The 18,250-nt window shown below is 37.5% G+C and overlaps 2 protein-coding genes across 2 annotated transcripts; both read left to right on the top strand.

Annotated features, from left to right (window-relative positions):
• Window positions 1-1,030: 1,030 nt before the first annotated feature.
• Window positions 1,031-8,391, top strand: dnai4 (dynein axonemal intermediate chain 4). The gene is made up of 17 exons (XM_074677935.1): window positions 1,031-1,174; window positions 1,294-1,468; window positions 1,705-1,865; window positions 1,992-2,095; window positions 2,180-2,336; window positions 2,519-2,658; window positions 2,903-3,061; window positions 3,167-3,349; window positions 3,460-3,617; window positions 3,806-3,892; window positions 4,095-4,252; window positions 4,336-4,496; window positions 5,307-5,470; window positions 5,583-5,681; window positions 5,800-6,026; window positions 6,131-6,281; window positions 6,453-8,391. The coding sequence occupies exons 1-17, from the start codon at window positions 1,125-1,127 to the stop codon at window positions 6,507-6,509; spliced, it is 2,391 nt and encodes a 796-aa protein (XP_074534036.1). The 5' UTR covers window positions 1,031-1,124; the 3' UTR covers window positions 6,510-8,391.
• Window positions 8,392-9,586: 1,195 nt separating this feature from the next.
• snx22 (sorting nexin 22) lies at window positions 9,587-17,436 on the top strand. The gene is made up of 7 exons (XM_074677962.1): window positions 9,587-9,822; window positions 12,517-12,600; window positions 13,280-13,384; window positions 15,252-15,346; window positions 15,772-15,804; window positions 15,967-16,034; window positions 16,159-17,436. The coding sequence occupies exons 1-7, from the start codon at window positions 9,760-9,762 to the stop codon at window positions 16,278-16,280; spliced, it is 570 nt and encodes a 189-aa protein (XP_074534063.1). The 5' UTR covers window positions 9,587-9,759; the 3' UTR covers window positions 16,281-17,436.
• The last annotated feature ends 814 nt before the right edge of the window (window positions 17,437-18,250 follow it).

Here is an 18,250-nt window from a genome sequence, read left to right as displayed (position 1 = left end):
TCCTTTATTTTGTTTCTCAACCCAAGAAGCACCTCTATACTAAAACTTTTTTAAATGAGTTTTTTCCAATTTTTAATCTTACTGCTTTTATTGCTCTTCTGCTTTTGTAATCTTTTTTTATTGCCCTGTGAAACACTTTGTTCCTTTTTTTTTTTAGCAAATTCCTATACCAATATAGTTAACATTAAAATTAAAAAAAAGTTTAATTGTGTCTTGTCGAGGGTATTGATGAATTAAACAGAGTAATAGTCACCCTAAGTAGGTAAGAGTTCAGGTGCAAGACTCCTTTTGAAGCTGAATTTCCAGTAGCCTGTATCTACTCAATATGGGACTGAAAAACGTATTCCACCCCTGGCAACCTAATTTTCTCAATAACAAAAAAAGATTTTTGTGTTTAACAGTTCATTTCCTATGCTCTTTGACTAATGACACAAGTTTAATGAATGACACAAACTTGTCCAGGGTATGATGAGACTGACTATAATATGTTTATCTGTTTGCTTGTCTGCGATTTGTCAAAAAAAGGGTAAGGTATGACAACAGGGAAAAGCAGTTATCGTTGCACTGTGAGTAAAGTCTATCCAGAAGTATCTAGAAGCAATAGTGGTGGGAGCAGAATATAGGTAGTCTGGACGTCTTGCACACTTACTGCCACCTAATGGAGACATGGACTCAATGCAATAATCTCACACAGCAGATTTCATCCATGTTCTCAGCAGATTCTCAATCCTTTAGACATGTTGCTGTCTGTCAAAACTACTCTTGTATATCCCTAAGATGTTTTTTGTCAAAGCAAATGACACTAATTTCACGTAAAATATTAAAAATAAATTAGGTTGTTTTTCTGTTGTTTATATTTATTTATTTATTTGTTTGTTTGTTTTTATACAGATTTGGACATTACAATAGCATCTCAATCGTCCTAGGCTGGGCATAGCAGTAGCTTTTTAAGAAATCCTAGCTCATACAGACAGTTTATAAACTAGCTTTATCCGGAGTGCTGCGTTGCCATGACGACTTTAGACAAAAGTAGTTTTTAACCGTTGGCAGGTCCCTAGTAGTTAAGCTGGCACAAGGTTACAGGTTGTTGCTTGGTTATTAACGTTTTCTCCACAGAAAAAAAAATGTACACTCATGTGGAAAACAAGAAGAAAACCAGTCTAATACTGAATTCGTAAGTCCCACTACTTTTGCAAGTATTCGTTTTTCTAGGCTAACAAGCTAACAGCTACTTAGCCTGCCTAAGTGTTTGCAACAAGAGCTGTTGTAACGTTGTGTTTCTGTTTCTCACAGGTCTTCATCAGGAATAACCAACTCGGTATCAGGACTGCATAAGGTCGGTATAGGTTCAAGACACAAATGGAGCTTCACAGGTTCACTAACCCGAAAAGGTTCCATCCTGGCCGGTCACAGGGGCAGCAAACTGAGCGTCCTGGATGACAGGAGTGAAGTCCCCAAAGCTGTTCAGGTGACCAAAACATAGGAAGATTACTTACAGCAAACAGTCACTTTGCAGAATGAATGACCTTTTTTAGTTCCTGAAAAGAGCAGTAAGTTGAGTTTTTTCATGCATTTTTGTGGGAGCAGTTGTTCACTGTGCAAACTGCAATTCTGTCAGGGTACATCATTAAACAACTTGCTGAATACGACATAAGCCATAAAGCAAAGGCTGTGGAATTCAGACTGTGCTTTTTGTCTTTGCAGGTCTTGGATGATGATGGCAATGATGTCACTCCCCAGCCCCTCAATCATGAAGAGCCAGGAGACAAGTTCAAACAAGGGAAATTCTTCCTGGAAGAAATCTTCACCAGCTTAAGATCTGAACGCTTGAAGTCCACTTCAACCTTCAATCTACCCACTATGGGGTAAGGAAAAAATGACCGGAGCAATATCTAACCCTACAGAGAGCTGTTTAATATAAAGAAATCTACTTCAAGTACAGTGTAGTTTTAAAATATTTAGTCCAATTCACAACGGCTGTTTATTTCCAGCTCCTTAATGTGTAGCAGCCCTTCATCCAGCATGAGAGCATCAATGACCAAGGGGAGCGAGGATAGCATTCTAGACGCACCAACCCTACCTCCAGCTCCATATGGTGACCATGCTTTTTCTACATACATGATTGACACGTGAATATTGGGTTGTATCTAAATAAATATACATTTTTTGTTCCTTCTAGAGGTGCCAAGAAAGAGATACAATGTGGAGCAACAGGTAACAGAAGAGATGCTGGATGAGGTCGTGGATATTTTTCTCCATGAGACTGATACTATTACCCTACTGGACCTTCCCAGCACCTCTGTGTCAGAGGATGATGAGGATGCAGAAGCTATTGAGTGAGTGGTTCTCTGCTCATATTTGTTTTTGTTTTGTGTGTGTTTGTTTGTTTTGCTACATTTTTACAATTTTGATGACAAATTCAGAACAGCAAGGAAAAAAATGTTTCATACATTTGGGACATTGTGTTGAAGGATGAAGAGGTGCTTGGTGAAAATCTAACAAGTGGTTTTTCTTTCAGAAAATCAAACACTCAGTACGCTGAGCTATGCAAGAACAGAATGGGCAACGATAAGTATGTGGCTCGATCAGCGCAGACATTCAACGGAGCGCCAAAAAACAAGCAGATCCAGAGTGATGAGATTGTTAAAGTCGATGAAGGTAAGGAATGAATAGTCACTCTTGCTCCTCCTCAGAGGTAGACTAAAATCCATCAAACTGGTGGGCCAGTTTTTTTTACTCTGTGGTTGTCAATTATATTTCCAATTAATTCATGATGTTTTTTTTTCCAACTTCAGGCTTTTTGTAAATTTAGATTTTTTTAAAGATTATTTTGATTGGTCCAATACGTTCTTGCAGTTTGATTAGATTTAAAGAATGAGTTGAATATCTGTACTATCCACAGGCACAATGGCTACTGTTTGGGACATGTATGACTCGTTCTATGTTGAAGTTGATTCACCTGAGGATGAAGAGACTGACTTCTCAGAGAGTTCTGTGAACATGAGCAACAGCCTGGAGAGGAAAGATGACAAAAGCAGCAGCTGCAGCACAGTCACAACAGGTAACAACATGCAGGAGAACGCTGACTGTGAAACTTTCAGACATACCTGAATTATTTCACTCTTTTAGGTTTTGAGAATTAATGCAAGTTTTTTTTTTTCTTCAGGCAGTACAGTTAGCTCACTGCTCGAGAAGGAAGTATCCTGGAGCAGTTCAAGCTCTGAACCCAAAACACAGCTGATGATGTCAGAGTCATTCAAACACAGCTTGTCAATAATGGAGAAGACTGTTGTGGCAAACCTCATCCAACCAAAGCTTGCTGCTTATAGAAAGCTGCCCATACTAGAAGGTACACTCACAACTTCTTCTTCCCAACATGAAAAAACATTCACGCTGTCACCATAAGTGAGTGTATATGAATTAATAATAGATATAATGCAGTGATTTTGTTTTTCTAAGACCCTGACAGCGCAGTGACACCTGAAGATGAGGAGGAGCCAAGTGATAAGTGTGAGGAGAGTTCTTCATCTCTGGCTCTGGAACCTCTTTGGTGTTTCAGTTGTGAGCTGACCAAAGGATGCAACATCACATGCATGGCTTTGAACAAGGAGAACCCGGTACTACACTGAAAATACACCGGAGCAACAAAAATACAGCTGAACTCCTGCATATTGGCCATTCTCTGTTGTTCCTCTTTGTTATTTACATGTATTCTAAATGTTACAACACTCTCCTAAACTTTAAGCTGTAAATAGAAACACGTCTAACACTAGACTCTCTGTTTGTGCTCTTTGCTCTCATAAAGGATCTCCTGGCTGTAGGCTATGGTGACCTTGACTCCTTTAGCCCGAAACCAGGTTTTATCTGCTGCTGGTCCCTAAAAAACCCTTCAGTAAGTTTTTTTCTCTTTTGCAGAATTCTCCTTCCATCCAACATCTTTCAGAGCCTTACGTCACCTTAATAATCACACCAAATGTCAGTTGTTCCTATCATTTGTTTTTAGTAATTACTAAATTTTTTAAAAACTTTGATAAGTGAATGTTCCCTGTTCTTTCGGAGCTTAAAGTGACAATAAAATGTGTGTACTTGTGTAGTGGCCGGAGCGCATCTTCTCCTGTCATAGCAGTGTCACATCACTGGATTTCTCCTCCAAAAACTCCGGCCAGCTAGCTGTGGGGATGTACGACGGCACTGTGAGCATCTACAACGTCACAAGTCAACAACACAACAAAGCGTGTATCACCAGCAACAGGTGAAGAATACTTGTCTGTTTCAACAATGCGTTGAAATTTGCCCTTCTAGAACTTAAGGTGCATTTCTTTTATTGTGTTTCAGTGAGTGTTCCAGGAGGCACCGGCATCCAGTGTGGCACGTCAGGTACACCAAACAGCAGATGACTCTGTCGGAGGAGGACAGTATGGAAAATGTCGTCTCTGTGTCGGCTGATGGCAGAGTCGTCAAGTGGCTTCATGGCAACAGTGGTCTTAACGGCATAGGTATGATACAAGATAGTAGAAGAACTGAAAAGATAGACAATCAGTGGCAGTGCGGGAATATAATGGGTTAAAGTTGTTAAAAAGTAGAGAAAGATGAAAACAGGTGCACACATTATTTACTTTGGGTTGAATACAGCCGTTGACATCATTGTTTAGGTTTATGTCTCACATTTATGTTACTTTTCTTGTTTTGTATTTGATATTTAATGCTCAAAAGAAAGAAAGCTACTGACGCAGCATTAAATGTTTTCCTCACAATACATTTCATATTTTTATATTTTAGCCTGAGTGAGGTAAGAGTAAGTAAGAGTAAGCACTAACACAAGACTTTATTGTAAACTGCAAAAAGATTTTAATCAATAAGTTGATTAATTTTTAACTTATTTATAACTACCAAAAACTACCAAAACAGTGGCGCACACTCTGTGGGTGATTTTTGTTATACGTCGAGTTTTCAGGTTTTACCCATGTTAAGTCATGGCCGACCTGAATGACAGGTGGGCACTCTGTAGCTGTCTGCGAAGATGCCAAAGTCCCGCCTCTTTACCTCGTCTTAACTAGAACAAAGCTACGACATTACCAATTTGTCCCCAGTTGGCTACAGGCTCCAGATCTACATATTAGAAAAAAAAAGGATGACATCATTGACATAATGTGTATATGTTAAACAGTCTGTGTTAAAAAGCAATAAGCAATACAAAAGAACAGTTAACGTATGGACTTGGTTCAACATGTTGTCTTCATGAAGTAGTTATTTAATTGACAGTAATTATTATCAAACCTGCATCTTTTCTATAAACCTGCTCATAGACCTTATGAAGCTGGGTGGGGCTCCAAAACTGGAGAGGAAGGAGAAGGAGAAAGAGAAGGAGAAGGAGAAGGAGAAGGAGAAGGAGAAGGAGAAGGAGAAGGAGAAGGACAAATGTCTTTTGCCTGAAATTACTCCTGGTCTATGTATCGACTTCCATCCAACAGTAAGTCAGCCTCAGAAATTGGGCAAATCATTTTTCACCTGGCCTGATGTTTGTAGTTTGGGTGTTTCTCTGACTTTGAAGAAATGAATCTGGGTTTGTTCTCATCCTGCAGGATTCCAGTATGTATTTGGTTGGCACGTACGAGGGACAAATCCACAAGTGCTCCACCACTGACAATCAGCATATTCAGAGCACTTATGAAAAACACGTTGTAAGTCTTTAGTATCAAATCTTGACTCAATGATGGTGCACCCCACTACTTCTCACTCTTCACTACTTACAATAAAGGGGCATCACATTGTGTATAATCTCACATGTCTCTCTGTTAGTGTCCTGTAAACCACATCGAATGGTCTCCATTCAGCCCAGATGTTTTTCTGAGCTGCTCCTCTGACTGGAGCATCCAGCTGTGGAGGCAAGACCTCCCTGTGCCTGTGCTGAGCTTCACATCCAACGAGATAGCCGTGCAAACTATCAGATGGTCCCCACATTGGTCCAGTGTGTTTGGAGCCGTTAAAGAGAGCCAGCTGGAGATCTGGGACCTGAATTCAAACATGTGAGTCGTCAGGGAGCCTGCGCGACTGTAGCTCCTGTTTTTTCTGCTGTGACACAAAAGACAGAATTGACCCTTTCCTCACTATTTATTTATAATTCTTTCAGCCTGAACCCAACCATCGTGCATCAAGCTCCACCTGGTGTAAAGTTCACATCACTACAGTTCACCAGAGGGGCAGACTGTCTCTTTGTGGGAGACAGCGATGGAGGAGTGACTGTCTACCAGATCAAGAACCTCAGTGTAGAAGGCAAACAGGTAAAACTGAGAAGGCTTGTGTGAGATTTTACATATAGCCAGCTTCAGAAACAATAAAATACATTCAGATATTTATACTTAATTTTGTTATTCACATATTGAGAGGCAAATATCGTTTGATGTTAAATTGTATGAGTACAGATTCAAATGTTCTTTTCTGCTTTCTTTCAGGTGAACTCTTTGGAAGACATTGTTCGCTCTTTAGTTTCCAGGCTGCTCATTTCTTAAAAATCTGCAATCTGACTGTCTGGAGAAAGATTATTCCCTTAAGAGGATATAACTTGTTCCAGTCAGGTCCAGTTTTAAGATTGAAAAAGAAAAGTCTTGAGAATAATCTAGATGTATTTTTATTAGGAAAAACAAAAGGACTTTGAAAACAAACAAATGCTAAGGTGCACTCAAAACAATGAATCTACATTGAACTGTTTTACAAGACAATAAATGAGATAATCAGATAATAAAAAAGTTACAAACAGCCACTATAAGGATTTTACAGTTTGGTTTAAAAGTTGCATATTGGCTTCAGTAATTTCAGTTCAATATTAGATGAATAAATGGGTGCAGTTAAATCTTTAAGGACAGTAAAGCTCCAAGTTTGAAGTCCAAAGGGTGATTCAGAGTGGCATTGATGCAGGACGCTTAGAAGTCAGAGATGGTTTCATTTCCTTTTAGAAATGTTGCCTAAAATGGGAAGCTAAAATGTCAATAGTGTTGTACAAGCCAGAAAGGAAGCTCACACAGGTTGACGGGTACTGACATGTTACTTATCTTCAGATACTCATCTTTAAATACAGCTGAGAGATAGCAAAGTGGAAGAGTGTAAACAGGCAGAAAAACTTTAAGGGATCAAACTTCCATTTCTCTATAAATATTTTTAAACTTTACTCAAACAGGACTGATCCAAAACAACAAGAACTTAGGAACAAATTAAGAATGTGAAGTGAATGAACTACTGACTGCCAGTTTGTTATAATAAAATCACAGTTCAGGACCCAAGAATGCGTCAGCTAACTCAGTTATTCTGGATGACAGTGCTTCCTTTCATTCTCGCTCTGGCTCCGACAAATTGCATCACGCTCTCTGAGCTGGCTGGTATGTTTAAGTGACAAACTCCAGAGCGTGAAGCCGAGGAGACAAACTCACATTCCTCTAAAAACAGCGCCTGACGGCAGAATTCAGATGACAGAATGAATGGGAGCTAGTTCAGCAAAACAATATTCCTTGTCTGCTGCTGCTTTCTGGTTTTGGATTTCAGATTCACTGATGCAAAAGTGAGAACCTTTTGGAATTTTGCATGGCGAAAAACACATTTTCAATAATCACCAAAAAGAACACTTTCTCTGAGATATCTCATGTGATATAATGTAGACACAATCACAATGTGGAGACAGGATTGGGACAAACAAGGAATTTGCATATATCTGCGTAACACATCCAATAAAAAATGTTGAATCAAGTAGTGAATTATTTTAAGAAAGTATGAACTTGTGAGACTTCAGTTCTGAGACAAAGAGCAAGAGCAGACTTCCTTCCCTTTTGTTATGGTGTATCTCTGCTGACTGTTTGACTTTGGCCACAAAGAGCTTTTACCATCCGTACAATGATTCACATGATTTGTAGTAAAACACAGTGATGACGTGTCATACATACACGTAAATGCAGTTATATTTTTACCCCTCTGTGATCCATGACGCCGTAAAGGTCACATTTCCTCACACAGAGCTGCTTCAGTAAGCGCTTCTGTCTGCTTAAATTAAAACTCAGTGAGCAACAACAGGGATAGGAAGATATAAATCCCATGACAGCAGGTCACAGGCCACAGCATGTGATTCTGCACATGGAAAATGGTCTGTATGCAGTTTTAAACAGAGAAAGATTAAATTTGACTTAGAGTTATTGTTTTGAAAACCATTGTGTGCATAAGAACTGTGACATATTTCCAATTTTTAATCTCGCACTATACAGTGAAGCTGTTTTTCCTCATCACACAATGTTTAGTTTGATTTTAAAGCCAGCTTAGCTCATGGAGGATGTGAGTACAGTTCTGTGTGGAGTGGTCTGAGATTAGATCCCTTTTTACGTCCAATGAATGATTTTCTTTTACTTTTTCTACACATATGGGAAGTGAAGGTGGATTTGAAAGAGACGTGACGACTTTCTGAAGTCTCCTGGTTTTGGTTTACGCACACTTTACTGAGGAAATTGAACTTGCTTATGATTTGTGATCTGTGTGTTTGCAAAAGCTACAAAATGGACCTTAGGTCAAGATTTGTTTTTGTAATTTTTGAATGTCTTTTAATTAAAAAAATGTGTTTACAAGTCACCTCTTGGGTCATTTTGTGCTATATTTTTTGTCCAGTTTAGATTTATAAACTTGTCCTTGGATTTAAAGAGAAACATTAAGCACTCTCAGATGTCTTCTGTATTTTTGAATGAGGCTGTGAATTCTTGCAGGAGCTGTTAAAAAGGAGAATTATTTTGTTTCCTGCTAGGATAGATAGAGATAGAGTGGTGTTTTGTGATATTGTAGAATCATCTTAAAGGATATTTGCCAATTAAAAACCCAACAGAAGAAAACAACACAACTCAAGCTAGCAGTAAAGTAAAGGTGTATTCCATCGAAACTTTGCTCAACATGTGTATTGTCAAAAAAAACCCTCACTCTCATGGTTTGTTTTCCTGCTCTTTGCCTACTGTGCTCAGGTTTCTCTTCACCCATACTTATTGCTTATTTTAACTTAAGACTGGAAGGAAAAAGTCCAAATAAGTAGGCTGAAATGTGTCTGTTTCCTTTCACACATAAAGGTCACAAAGTCCATCTCATCAAGAGTTTTTTTTTTTTTTTTTTAATGAAGATTGTTTTTGTGATTCTAATCACTTTTAATGTAATTTGAAGTGGAAAATTTTGAACTTAATCAGTATCTATGAAAGTTCCTGGTATTTCAAGGTAAGTTCTTGCAGTGGAAAAGCTTTTGGAAGAATCCTGGTACATTTTTTATTTTTTTTCAGCATTTTCAAAGCATGTTTTTACGAGTTTTTTTTCCCTACAGAAAAAGTAGGCATAGAGTTGTCAAAGCAGAACAACTGTTGTCTGAATCCCAGAGTAAATGAATGCAAACCAACTTTTGGATGCTGTCATCTGGCCACTCATTGACATAATTCCTTACTCGTGCTCTGTTGTAATTTTTAATGTTCTTGTGTTGTTCCAGTGAACTAAACTGGTGTTATTCTTCACTAAATGTTGGACTGCACCTTTAACACCTCTGGATGAGCCAGTCTCGCGCTCGGGTTTGTCCAATTAGTGTGTAGGTGGAGCCCAGGAGGAGACCGAGCACAGACAGAGCGACAACAGACACGTTTACTTTTGTCCAGTTCCCGGACGAGGGGAAGAAAGCCCTGTGGAGTTACCTCACGGTTTGGAGTCAGCTGCAGAAAGTTGGTCCCAGACAGTCCTCGGAGTCCGGGTGAAGATTTCCAGATGATTGAAGTGACGATACCCTCCATGGAGAGGGAAGTGGATGAGTCAGGGAAGTCCAAAAAGGTGAGGACGCTGTTCGATTTTTTACCACCTGTTGCCTTAGTTCGTTAAAAGTGAACACTGAAATATCACTACTAAACAATAACTTTTCGTTTTATTCGTGTTGTTCAAACGACGCTTTTTCTTTTGCTTGGTTTAAAAAGTGAACCGCGACGCCAGGTGAGCCAGGTAACCTGCAGGAAGAGTGAAAGTGATTCAGCTCAGGTTTATATCCGGAGGAGCAGGAAATACTCACTTACTTTAACTGTAAAATATTTAAACAAACACGAATTCACCCATTTCTGAAAGCGAAAATAAAACCAGTGTAACAAGTGTTCAGATTATCTTATACAAATGAGCAATAGCACCACATTGATCTGGATATCTGTTTCGGGTCACACAGCAAGAGTGCACGTAAACGACTTGGTGACACACCAGTCCAGATGCATCTGCTATAAAATGCACTTCAGATGTCAGTGGTATATGATCCTATACGCTAAATTATCGTGTCGTTGTGATAATATTAGGTGCCGTAAATAAAGAGTAAGCAGGTTAAAAAAATGTGTATTTTTGTCTGTGCCATCTGTTTAACGTGCCTTTTTATTTTCGTCAAATCTCCATAAAATCAGCAGACCTATTCTTTTAACTGGCACAGTATGGTTTGAATATAAAATCCATAATTTAAAAGAATTTTCTTTATTAGTGGAGAATAACCTTTTTATTACAATACCCCAATGCAGAATGAACTATAATTGGAGAGTGCTCTGTTGCTGTGGTGTTGTTGTTGTTGTTTGCTCTCAGGTACACTCACACATCTTGGGCTCAGAGTATTAAACTTTTGTTTAGTAAAAAAAAGAACATTTTACTTAAGCCCAACAACCACACAATTTTAAGTTAAGGTCCTGAATTTAAAGTCTGCTGTTTTTAAACATAGAGTGTGATGATAATCAGCATAAAAACTCTTTAAAGGATCAGAAGGAAAAGTGTATGCTATGAAAACTATCCACCCTATGATCTTTTACTGTTAAATGTAGTTTGTTGGATGGGTATTTCTGGTTAATGTGTGTAGGGGCAGAGTTTGACTCAAGCTGGAGGTTGAATTAAAGAATACACGCATACAATCTGTTCAACTAACCTTCAGTTAGGGCTGGACAATTAATTGGATTTTAATCGTGATTTCGATTTTGCCATCTGACAATCATAAAAACAATATAATCGAAGAAAAACAATTAATATGCCACACAGTGTAGATGTATGCAAGTTCCTGTGCTCTTCTGTGTTCCATGTGCAGCCACAGCAAGTGTGTGTGACCTATGTGTATCAATAATACTGTATGTGCCACTTGCTGGTTCTTTCAAGTTGTGTTTAAATCAGTACTGAAGTTTTTGAATAAATGAATAGTTGTGTATATTAATTGTGATTTCAATATCACTTGAAATAATCAGGATTCTTATTTTTACCATAATCGCCCAGCCCTACCTTCAGTGTCTGAAAATATTTGACTAAAATGTCAAGAATGTCTGAAATGAATGTGATTGAATAAGAAGTAAACCCTCTCTAGCAGGTCTAATAGTAGAAATAAAAAAATGTATTGTAATAGTTGTATATTCTCAATATGAAGAAAAGATTTTCCTGTTGATTACAGTTAGACAAATCCATAGTGTTGACAAGTGTAAAATATGAATGGGTTTATCTTTTGAGGTACCCCAGTTTAAGACTTGCCAGATTGAAAACTTGAATTAAAGCTCATAAAAACTGAAGCAATAGAAGTTATTCTAAATAATATAAATGATTCCCTTGAAGTTTATTCTTTTCCTTCTGTCTTCAAGGCTTTTACGGACACCAGAACTTAGTTTGTTCCCTCACATAGAATTATAGCTTCTGAAGTTAAGAAAGTGTAAAATAAACAAACACATTTCTAAATCTGCTCTGTCACAGTGGTTCAAGTCAAGAGACTGTAAGCTAAATGACGAATTCCAGAGAGCAGCCACTCACTTGTGAATTTGTAATAAATTGTTTTCACACTTACACTTCAAAATTGTAAGAAAAAAAAGTGGCACTTGTTTGAGGAATTTACTCCAGCTGGTGAAGAAAACTTCAGATTTTACTAGTCCTGAAATAAATCTGCAGTGTAGTAGGTCAGTGTTTACAGAAATGACCGGAGTACCTGAGATAAAAGGATGAGAAATCAGACTCCACATATCTGATAATCATTCATATGATCTTAGCCTGGATACTGATTTTAAAGCTGTTTTAAATGTCTGTGAAAGATGGCAAGGTTAAAGTGGTGGCACACTTTATCACAGTACCACAGAAATGACTTAAAAAACAAAACAAGGCTTTTTTATTTTCACACTTTGCAAGTCAGATTCTGAAGCTCTGTGTCTCCACCTGGTGGAGAACAAAAGTTTTGTAGTATCTAAATCTGTTCAGTGCCTATAAAACTGTTTTTATTGTCAACTATGTGATAAAAAGGGAAGGAAATCAAACAGAACTATTGTTGGGCATTCTAAAGAGAAATGTTAAAGCATCTATAAATTCTATTTCATTTTTCTCATTGTATTTAAAGTAAGATTCAACGGTCTGTTTAAAGAAGGATGAAGACAATTAAATTATAAATATACTGGTTACATGTCATCCGTCACTCAGAGAAGTTTAACCCTTCTCGTTGAAAACCAACCCTACAAACATGTGTCTCTTTCTGTGTTTTGTCTGCAGCTTTTCAGAGTTGAAGTCTTGTTCAATGAGAGGAAACATTTTGTGCTCAGAAGAGGCAGCGAGTTCCAGGCTCTGCACAGAAAAGTAAGTGAGCCGTCTGACGTCAGAAAGAGCCACTGAGTGACTGTTGGCTGGTCGCTGTGTACACAGATTTAAAACCAGAGGAAGCTTTATTTTGACAGTCTCTGAGTGTTTGCATCTTAATTACATGCAGGATGAGTCATTTTCAGAGTCTTTGGATTCTAAACACAGTTATACAAGATTTGGAGAGTGTGGTGATTTAACTTGAATACAGATTAAGTTGATAACATCTGTCTTTATAATGCATCCTGAATCAAATCTCAAATGCATTTCCTCCTTCAAAATTTGATTTAAGGTTCAGCATCTCTGCCTTCACAAAATATGGGAGTGCTGATGAAATACCGTCATTCTATTCACAGGGAGAGTTTTCCATGTTGATAATGAAATATCTTAAGTAAGAACTCAGTTCAGCAAAAAAGTAGGTGAGATTCCTTATGAATTTGCTCTTTAAGTTTGCAAGAAATTAGGCAGTGATACACAAGGATCTGTTTTACATGTATGCTCTTTTGATGTGTTTATTTTTCCAATTATTATTTTAAAAATTTGACATTAAGAGCACCCACATGTGGTCAAAAACCTTACTACAAATCTTTTAACATCAGCCCTTTTTGAGTCAGATGTCATTATGTAGACTTCAGATGGTGTACAGCTTCATTTCGTCTTTACTTTGTTGAATCTGCAGCTCAGGAAAATCATCCAGACACCTGACTTCCCGAGCAAAAGGAACCCTCACCTGAGGACCAAACCCCCGGAGCAGAGGAGGCAGGAGCTGGAGGACTACATCCAGGTAACCTATCCAGGTGTCTGCTCAGTGCTCAGTGTCTGGGGATGTATCAATCGGATATCATGAGCAAATGATTAGAGACACAGAAGTTCTGAAACAGTTTCAATTTTTTTACACATCACAAATCCAGAACAACTTTAAAGTCACTGTTGGGAGTTGAACTTTCAGTTGCAGTAAATCTGTTCCATCAGTTATCTTCATTTTAGTTTGCCTCCTCATCCCTTGTTGTGTAATGTCGCTGTATTTTGTCTTGAATAATGTCCACTTCTCCCACTTGTCATCCATCAGTGTTTCCTGAAGTCTCAAATATGAATATTCCTTCCACAATCTCGTGGCATTGTTCTTAGGTTAATGTGTCGACTCTGCCCCACTTGCTAGTTAATTTTCTAGTAATAGATCTTTTTTTGCAGTTATCAACAGTATTTTTTACCAAATATTTGCCTCCTTTTTGTACAGCCCCCTCAGGTGAATTAAATTGTTAATAATAATAATAATAATAATAATAATAATAATAATAATAATAATAATAATAATAAATAAAATAATAATTATAATAATCAAAATAATAATAATAGTAATAATAATAATAATAATAATAATAATGCAATTATTTTGTACAGCACTTTTCAAAGTACTCAAATACAATTTATAGAATGCGAAACAAACAAAAAAAACACATTAAAAACAAAACATAATAACACAATGATTTGTGAATCAACAGTTAAAAGCAATTCTAAAAAGATGAGTTTTGAGTTGAGATCCAAATGTAGTAAGGTCAGAGCAGTCGCAGATGTGTTTGGGTAAGGAAAGATGGGGAAAGCTCTGTCACCCCAGGTTCAGTTCTTGGTCCTATGTGGTGAGGAAAGTAGGTTACCATTTGAGGAGCGAAAATAACACAATTATGATAACAGAAAATTCATACATTGTAAACCTAATATTACGAGTAGAATTCTATATACAGCCTTCCAATAAAACATGATCTTATGACATGTCCGAAATATGTGTGAATGGTCTACATCCAGGGCTCCACTGGTATTTGATCGTGTGCCCCATGAATTTAAAATCACTTTGCTGTTTGCAAACATATCTCCACTTTCAACTTCTGTTATACAACTACAGTAGCTAAAATGGAAATAGTACTGCCTTAATATACTCCTAGAATGAAGAACAAAAAGGCATATGGTTAAGTATTATGTCACCTTGAATATTATCCGCGACTCCACTGACCTCACCACCTTCAAATCCAGTTTAAAAACACACCTCTTCCGCACTGCTTTCAACCATTAATCCAAAGTCCCTTCTCAATGCTCAATGTTTTTACCTTTGCACTGTAACCTTCTGCTTTTACCTTCTGTTTTCTGTTGTTCACGTATCGTTTATCTGCACTTTTAACTTTTTATGTAAAGCGACTTTGAGTTTTTTTTTAAAAGCGCTCTATAAATAAAATTTACTATTATTATTATTATTATTATATCTATTGTTGCAGTGTAATTTAGTGTGCAGTAGTATCCTTGTAAGATGAAATGTCAAGGTTAAAGTTTTCTAGTTGGTTGAACTAGCACGTGCAGTAAGAGGCGGCATACACACTCAGGTGTCCCATCAATAAAGAAAAGGAGTCAAATGGCTAACGAGGAGGGTTTTGGACAACCATGAACTGCTAATTTATCATATCTATCATGACCATAAATGTGTTTTCTTTTGTTTTAAAAAGCAAAGTTTTGTTGCAAGTTAAGAAATAACGATAAAAGCTTCTTCTGTTCTATTTTCCTCCCTCGTGAGTCACGGACACAGAAACACAAGCTTTGACATCAAATTCTTAAAAATTACTACACATTTATAAAAGTTGTTTTAATTTTTTCTTCATGATCAGGACGTCATCTACCAGAATGAAGATGTGCCTCAGGTGCTGCTGGACTTCCTGCACGTTAAACACTTTCACACGGGGAACAAGATCAGCAGCATGGAGTGAGTCCTTCGGCCCCGAGATGTTGGGCATGTTGCTATACTTAGAGGTGCTATTTTTGGATTGGGGGCAATGCAGCAGCATAATAAAAGTTTGAGGGCATTTCTCATCGCGATGCAGCACTGCGTCTGACCTCCAAAATATGACCAATGATAGATAAAGGAGAGTTTATAAAAACGCAAGTACATTTGTGGCTGTCTGAAGTTTAAATCTTTAGACGGGGTGGAAAGAGTTGTATAACGACACAGAAACAAAACTTGTGAGTGAGAGCAGCACACTTTTCTAGGTCACTTGGATTATCTGCATCTTTTTGTAAAAGTATACAGAACAGAGAATCTCTCATAATTATTCTTTATTGCATGTTTACTTACATTTTAGCAGGGACTTTGAAGAAATGCTGAAATAGATTTGCTGTCCTTCATTTCAGATCACTGGATGAACTGGACAGTCAGGACGACAGGTAAGAGCTTCACTGGTATTACCAATTTTTAGCTGTACAGGACATTAGTTTCCACTTTCTTCTTTTCTCTTGACACTTTTTCAAAACTTAATAATAGAAAACTCTGAACAAATGTTTTATTCTCATAGATGTATTTGTGTCCTTTCTTTTTTGTTTCCCCAGTTATCAGTTACCACATCAGAGAGTGTTTGGATTTTTCCAGGATCCCTATATTTCTGACTGCACATCAGGTGTGAGAGAGAACGAGTTTCTACTTTGGTCAACTTCACCACAAAACATTTTTGAGTGTTTGGCTCTGTAATTTAAATTTACAGAGTAAGAAAAGCATTAACAAGCCTGATCTCTGTCTTCCAGATCTTCCAGATGTAGTTGTGGATGGGGTCCTTCAGGGTTTTTACCCACGAGACATCCGGGTCACCTTCACTGCCCCCACCATCACTGAGCCCGACTCCTCTCGTCCTTTAGGAGAAGCTTGATATCATGGTTTGAGTCAAAGTTTTAAAGGAGTAAGGAGGTCAAAAATGATGAAAGAAAAAACATCAGCATAAGTAAACTTTAGAGAAAGTAAACTTTATTTATGTAGACACAGAGTGCTTTCCAAAGACAGAACAGACAGAAACAGGCATTCGAAAAGATGCGGATAGAGTTACAAGCTACAGAAGAAAAACAACCCAAACCAGGTCACTTTGAGGAAGCTTTTGTCCAAAACCAGCAGTCTCTCCCAGTGGGATTTGTAGTTCTCATACTTCTGTAGCAACGTCTAACCTCATTCAAGCTCAAACAATCTTTATTTCCATTCAGCGTCTGTGGCTGATTTTGTATACTTGAGGATGGGGGAATATGTAGCACATTTTTTTTATACTAAATGTCTTTTATTCATTTTACTGTCCCTTAAGTTTGAAAAAAAAGTTTTTAAATAAAGGAACAGGTGCTTGGAGAGACTTGGAAAGAGCTCAAATTAATGACCCCGGCCATATGCTCAAATTCTCTATTACCTGGATGTCAACAAACACAAAGTACAGAAGCACCTTGTAGTGTGGCGTGGTTTTATTTAGAAAACTGATAAAGTTGTTCGTCAGCTGTGCCTGCTTAAAATGTCATATAACCACTTCTCTAGCATTAGCATGTGGATGTTAGTGTGCTAATACTTCTCAAGGCCAGCAGTGCTAGCTCTGCAAAACTATATGACACTGTTTTCCTGCAGAGTACCTTATCTCACGTTTAGTCATGTTTCATTAATAATGCTTGAATTTGACTGTTTTCTGAGTTAAGATTTTCTCTCAAATGACCTGGAAACTGTTTACTTCAGGACATCCCTAATGTTTACATTTTTCCTTATGGATACAGACTTGAGAAAAGCAATTCAAAGATATGTGCTTATGAGTAAACTTCACATTTAAACTGTTTTCTTTTCTCATTTGAAGTTTTTGTTGAGTCATGCTGATGCAAAATATCTGGTTTTAAGTCAAACACTGTCAGCTTTTAATATTCTGGGCCAAACTGTGGTGTTAGGTGGAGGTGTTTTGTAAGATCTTTTAATGTAAAGAAATATTTCTGTAGATGTTTCATGTATAATTTTATATAATTTTGTTTATATTGTATCGTTTTGTAAGAAAAAAATGTTGTAATAAAGATTCCAACAAGACTGATGCAATCTGCTTTCTCTGTAATCTTTAGCTGTCAAACAAGACGAGCAACAATTTTCTGTTCCTGAAACAAAATACTCAAGAAGCTGTTTTTGCTCAGACAAGCTTTTTTAACTCCACACTGGGACTGAAAAACTGTCTTTGATGTAATTCTAATTTTGGAAAATCTTGTGCATGTTTTACATGAAATAAATAGGTTAGACCTTCAGTGATTGATGAAAAGATATTCCTGGATCAGGGAGAATTTGATGTTAAAATTTTTAACCAACAATTCAATTGATTACTAAGGCTCCAGAAACTACTTCTTCTGGTTTTAGTTGATTGATTTGTTTCACAGCCACTAAACTTCAAGCCAAATGTTTTCAAATCTCATTGTTAAAGTTTTTAATAAGTTCCCCTTAAAATAGCGCACCCTGTTCACAGTAGTGGACGACAGATCGGCATAGAGATAGCATTTAATCTTGTGTCAATTGTGCCAGATCTTCTTTTCCACAGCTGCCACACCTCGGCCTCAAGCAGAATAGTTGAACAAGCAAAGACAAGCAGCTTACGTAGAGCAGTCACACATTTGGCCTGAAGGAAAGAAGAAGGGGGTGAGGGTCTTTATGGGGTTTGAATGTTTGCTGCTCTGCTGCTTGAGTTGCTAATTTGGCTTTTTTCAGGCATAGTTTAGACGAAATCACCCTGAAGAGAATTTTGAGACAGAAGAGTGGGTTTTCTGATGAGTTAGGAAAAGAAGATAAGGCAGCCATGCTGCACTTATTTCAAAGTGCTCTGAGGGATGAGGGAATTAAGTTGTG

Source organism: Halichoeres trimaculatus, unplaced genomic scaffold (genome assembly GCF_033239565.1).
Source record: "Halichoeres trimaculatus isolate MK-OKI-2021-1 unplaced genomic scaffold, fHalTri1.1 fHalTri1_scaffold_10, whole genome shotgun sequence".
NCBI classification, from domain to species: Eukaryota; Metazoa; Chordata; class Actinopteri; order Labriformes; family Labridae; genus Halichoeres; species Halichoeres trimaculatus.
The sequence above is the reverse complement of the archived record's forward strand: the minus strand, read 5'-3'. Positions and strand labels throughout refer to the sequence as shown.

Coding starts and splice junctions, on each gene's coding strand:
- snx22 (XM_074677962.1), top strand. CDS start 9,760: ATGATTGAAGTGACGATACCCTCCATGGAGAGGGAAGTGGATGAGTCA. Junction 9,823..12,516: donor AGTCAGGGAAGTCCAAAAAG/GTGAGGACGCTG, acceptor TTTTGTCTGCAG/CTTTTCAGAGTTGAAGTCTT. Junction 13,385..15,251: donor AGCTGGAGGACTACATCCAG/GTAACCTATCCA, acceptor CTTCATGATCAG/GACGTCATCTACCAGAATGA.
- dnai4 (XM_074677935.1), top strand. CDS start 1,125: ATGTACACTCATGTGGAAAACAAGAAGAAAACCAGTCTAATACTGAAT. Junction 2,337..2,518: donor GAGGATGCAGAAGCTATTGA/GTGAGTGGTTCT, acceptor TTTTTCTTTCAG/AAAATCAAACACTCAGTACG. Junction 2,659..2,902: donor GATTGTTAAAGTCGATGAAG/GTAAGGAATGAA, acceptor TACTATCCACAG/GCACAATGGCTACTGTTTGG.